The 4,219-nt window shown below is 52.0% G+C and overlaps 1 gene segment (V, D, J or C); it reads left to right on the top strand.

Moving 5' to 3' along the window:
• Positions 1–1,315: 1,315 nt before the first annotated feature.
• Positions 1,316–1,898, top strand: LOC123347670. The segment is given in 2 exon segments: positions 1,316–1,361; positions 1,453–1,898. Coding segments are annotated over 2 exon segments (492 nt in total).
• The last annotated feature ends 2,321 nt before the right edge of the window (positions 1,899–4,219 follow it).

Genomic DNA, 4,219 nt, shown 5'->3' with positions numbered 1-4,219 from the left:
TACTGTATGTAATTGATTCCATTTAACCAATTCTACCTCTCATCTCTACCTTTTTCCCTTTGTAAATAAACCTTTAGATTTTAGATTCTAAAGGATTGGCAACAGCGTGATTTGTGGGTAAGATCTGATGTGTATATTGACCTGGGTCTGGGGCTTGGTCCTTTGGGATTGAGAGAACCTTTTTCTTTTATTGGGGTGTTGGTTTTCATAACCATTCATCCCCAGGACGAGTGCACTGGTGGTGATACTGGGAGACTGGAGTGTCTAAGGAAATTGCTTGTGTGACTTGTGGTTAGCCAGTGGGGTGAGACCAAAGTCCTTTTTGTCTGGCTGGTTTGGTTTGCCTTAGAGGTGGAAAAACCCCAGCCTAGGGCTGTAACTGCCCTGTTTAAGCAATTAGTCCTGATTTGGCACTCTCAGTTGGGTCCCGCCAGAATCGCTCTGTCACAAACAGCATAACAGCAAATGGATTTTCCTTTGTTCTCTCGCCTTACACATGGACCGGCTGTGTCCAATGGCCAGCGTGCCCCGTGTTGGGGACCCACATTGGTGCACCTCTCTGGGGGTGCTGACCGCCCAACTTCTCAACGTCAAACTCAGGGACACTCAATAACGAGCCCCCTTTAAACAGCTCATCCTGTGCGCACGGTAGGAAAACCGGTGTTGCAATGACAGGCCCCAGCACTGTTTGCTGAGGTGACACATGAATTGACCAGGGCTTGATCCAGTATCAGGCACCGTGTTGAAGACACAGTCACACAGTCCTTGCTGGACGCTCTAGTCCGTCAGTCTCCCCCGGGAGCTCGGGGCTGGGATCTGGGCCCCACTCGCAGTTGAATCCCCCAGTCCCTTAGGAAAAGGGGAAGGTGCGAATGCGGCTACTCCCCTCCCCTGCTGAAACCCCTCAATCCCCAGACCCTGAAGCTCTGGCACTGAGAAGCCGCAGCCGCGTGGGTTCAAGCAGTGAAGCAGTTATTTACCCTTTCCCCAAATACACAAACCAGGAGTCACCAGATGAAATTAATAGGGGTCCGAAAGTCTGAGGATCCCAGCGCCCTGTGCCCGGCGCTGCACAGACACAGGACGGGACAGTCTGACTCCCGCACCCGGAGCCCTAGGGCGAGTCACTCAGATCACTGGCAGCAGGAGTGTGTCTCTCTTATAAAGCGGGGGCATGCAAATGAGGGAGACAGTTTCCTGTTTAAATCTGTGCCTCTCTCTGCCCAGGCTGCACCCGGAGACACAATCCGCAGCCCCTGGGTCTGTGCAGTGACCAGCCAGTCCCTGAGAACTTTCCCCTTCAGCATCCGGGAAAATGGGATTTTTGCTCCTGTTCATTTTCGCTGTAGCGGTTTTGGAAGGTATTTTCCTCCTCTGAATAACGGACAGTGTCAAAAATATCGTGTTACCGCTGTTTTTATATCGATATTTACAACCTGTCTTTATTCCCAGGTGTCCGGTCCCAGGTGCAGCTGGTGGAGTCCGGAGGGGATGTGAAAAAGCTCGGAGACTCTCTCCATCTCCCCTGCAAAGCCTCCGGGTTCACCTTCAGCAGGTCCAATATGCACTGGGTCCGACAGGCTCCCGGGAAGGGGTTAGAATGGGTCGCTTTTATAAGCTACGATGGGAGTTATATATATTACCTTGATTCAGTGAAAGGCCGATTCACCATCTCCAGGGATAATCCCAAGAGTGAGCTGTATCTGCAAATGACCGGCCTGAAGCCCGAGGACACCGCCCGCTATTACTGTGCGAGAGACACGGTGGGGGGAATCCCGGCAGGGCTCATACAAAAACCCGAGCGGCAGAACCGCCCTTCCGCCATGCGCCGCGCGGGGGCAGCACTTCCCCAAACAATCCAGCACCGGGCTCGGGAACGGGAGCTAAAACCAGAGTGAAGAACTGATCAGTCCTCAGATTTCAGATCACTGTATCCACACATGGCCATGTGTCCATAACAACGGGGGCTTCTTGACTTTACCCTGTCCCACTGTGGCACTTAGCAGACACTGAAGTGAAATTGCGCAGCTCAGCAGGGGAATATTTGGGGATCAACTGTTCTAGGTGTAATAACCAGGACCTGGATTTTCCAAGGTGCCTAATTGTGCTGGGTGTTAAAAACCCTGTTGCAATGTGTTGGGAACTGGGCACTAATGGTCTTACATTCCTTTGACAAATCACCCACTGCCACCACGGCTCTAATACCTTGTGAAAGCGCCGCTCGGGTTCCGAACCCCTCTGGCATCGATACAAAACAGGTTTGCACCCGATGCTGCCCCGCTCGCTGACCGAATATCCTCCTCTCCAGAGCCCTGATCCAAACTCCGCTAAAGGCTCTAGTCTTTCTAGTCCCTGGAACAGACCGTAGCTCGGCCCTTACACCTGGAGGGATGGGAGCGGATTCTCGCCAGCGCTTTGTGCGGCTGTGTGGTCCGATGGCCCCGCACTCGCTGGGTGCTGCCCAGACAGAGTTATCACCAGTCCGACTCCCTTTCCTAGAGCCCCAGGCCAAATACCTCCAAGCATGCAGGGACAGGGGTTGTGTCTCTCCTAAAAGAAGGGGAATATGCAAATCAGGGTGGGAGTTTCCTGTTTAAATCTGTGTCTCTCTCTGCCCAGGCTGCACCCGGACACACAATCCGCAGCCCCTGGGTCTGTGCAGTGACCAGCCAGTGCCTGAGAACTTTCCCCTCCAGCACCCGGGACGATGAGGCTTTGGCTCCATGTAGTGTTCCTTGCAGTGGCTTTGGAAGGTAATTTCAGCCCCTCTCACCATTGGCGGGGCAGGGGAACAGTCTATTATTGCTCTGAATATCAATGTGATGTATAAAAACTCTCTATTCCCAGGTGTCCGGTCCCAGGCGCTGGTGGAGTCCGGAGGGGATGTGAAAAGGCCCGGAGACTCTCTCCGCCTCTCCTGCAAAGCCTCTGGGTTCACCGTCGGAGAGGACTCGACGAGCTGGGCCCGTCAGGCTCCTGGCAGGGGCCTGTAGTGTATCTCTCATGTAAGCTACTGGGCCGGCAGTACTGTAAACCCCGCCAGCTCCTCCGGCCGATTCACCATCTCCAGGGACAATCCAATAACCTGCTGTATCTGCAAATGACCGGCCTGAAGCCCGAGGACACCGCCCGGTATCACTGTGCGAGACACACAGTGCGGGGAAGCCGGGCTGAGCTCAGACAAAAACCTCCCGTTGTGGACAGTAGGGAAATTCCCAGCTGCCGCTTGGCCACACTTGCGAGTTAGAGCGCATTAAAGCAGCCCCGGGCGCTCTAACTCAGGACGCGTCCACACTGGCAAGGCATATAGAGCGCTTGGACTTCAGGGCTGGAGCACTCCTGGTTCTCCACCTCGGCGAGAGGAATCACGTTTGATGCACCCCTGCTGGACCGCCGCGGAGCCTATGTGGATGCCCTGGTTTAGGAATAGTGGCAGAGTGATTTATGGGAATGAAGGTGCGGGGTTGGAAATTACAGCATCCGAGGTAGAAGCCAAACTTGAACAGCTTAACGGTAGTAAATCAGGCGGCCTGGATAATCTTCATCCTAGAATATTAAATAATTGGCGAGTAAAATTTCAAGCCAATTTTTAATGAATCTCTAAACTCGGGGGTTGTACCGTTTGACTGGAGATTAGCTAATGCAGTTCCCATTTTCAAGAAGGGGAAAAAAAGTGATCCCGGTAACTACAGGCCTGTTAGTTTAACATCTGTAGTATGCAAAGTCATGGAAAAAATATTAAAGGAGAGAGTAGTTACGAACCTTGAGGTCAATGGCAACTGGGACAAATTACAACATGGTTTTACGAAAGGTAGATCATGCCAAACCAACCTGATCTCCTTCTTTGAGAAAGTAACAGATTTTTTAGACAAGGGAAATGCGGTGGATCTAATATATCTTGATTTCAGTAAGGCGTTTGATACGGTACCGCATGAAGAATTACTGGTTAAATTGGAAAAGATGGGGATCAAAATGAAAATCCAGAGGTGGATAAGGAACTGGTTAAAGGGGAGACTGCAGCGGGTCGTATTGAAAGGTGCTCTGTCGGGCTGGAGGGAGGTTACCAGTGGAGTTCCTCAAGGTTTGGTTTTGGGTCCGATCTTATTCAATCTATTTATCACTGACCTCGGAACCAAAAGTAGGAGTGGGCTGATAAAGTTTGCGGATGACACGAAGTTGGGAGGTATTGCCAATTCGGAGAAGGATCAGGATATCCTCC

Source organism: Mauremys mutica, chromosome 13 (genome assembly GCF_020497125.1).
Source record: "Mauremys mutica isolate MM-2020 ecotype Southern chromosome 13, ASM2049712v1, whole genome shotgun sequence".
NCBI lineage: Eukaryota > Metazoa > Chordata > Testudines > Geoemydidae > Mauremys > Mauremys mutica.
The sequence above is the reverse complement of the archived record's forward strand: the minus strand, read 5'-3'. Positions and strand labels throughout refer to the sequence as shown.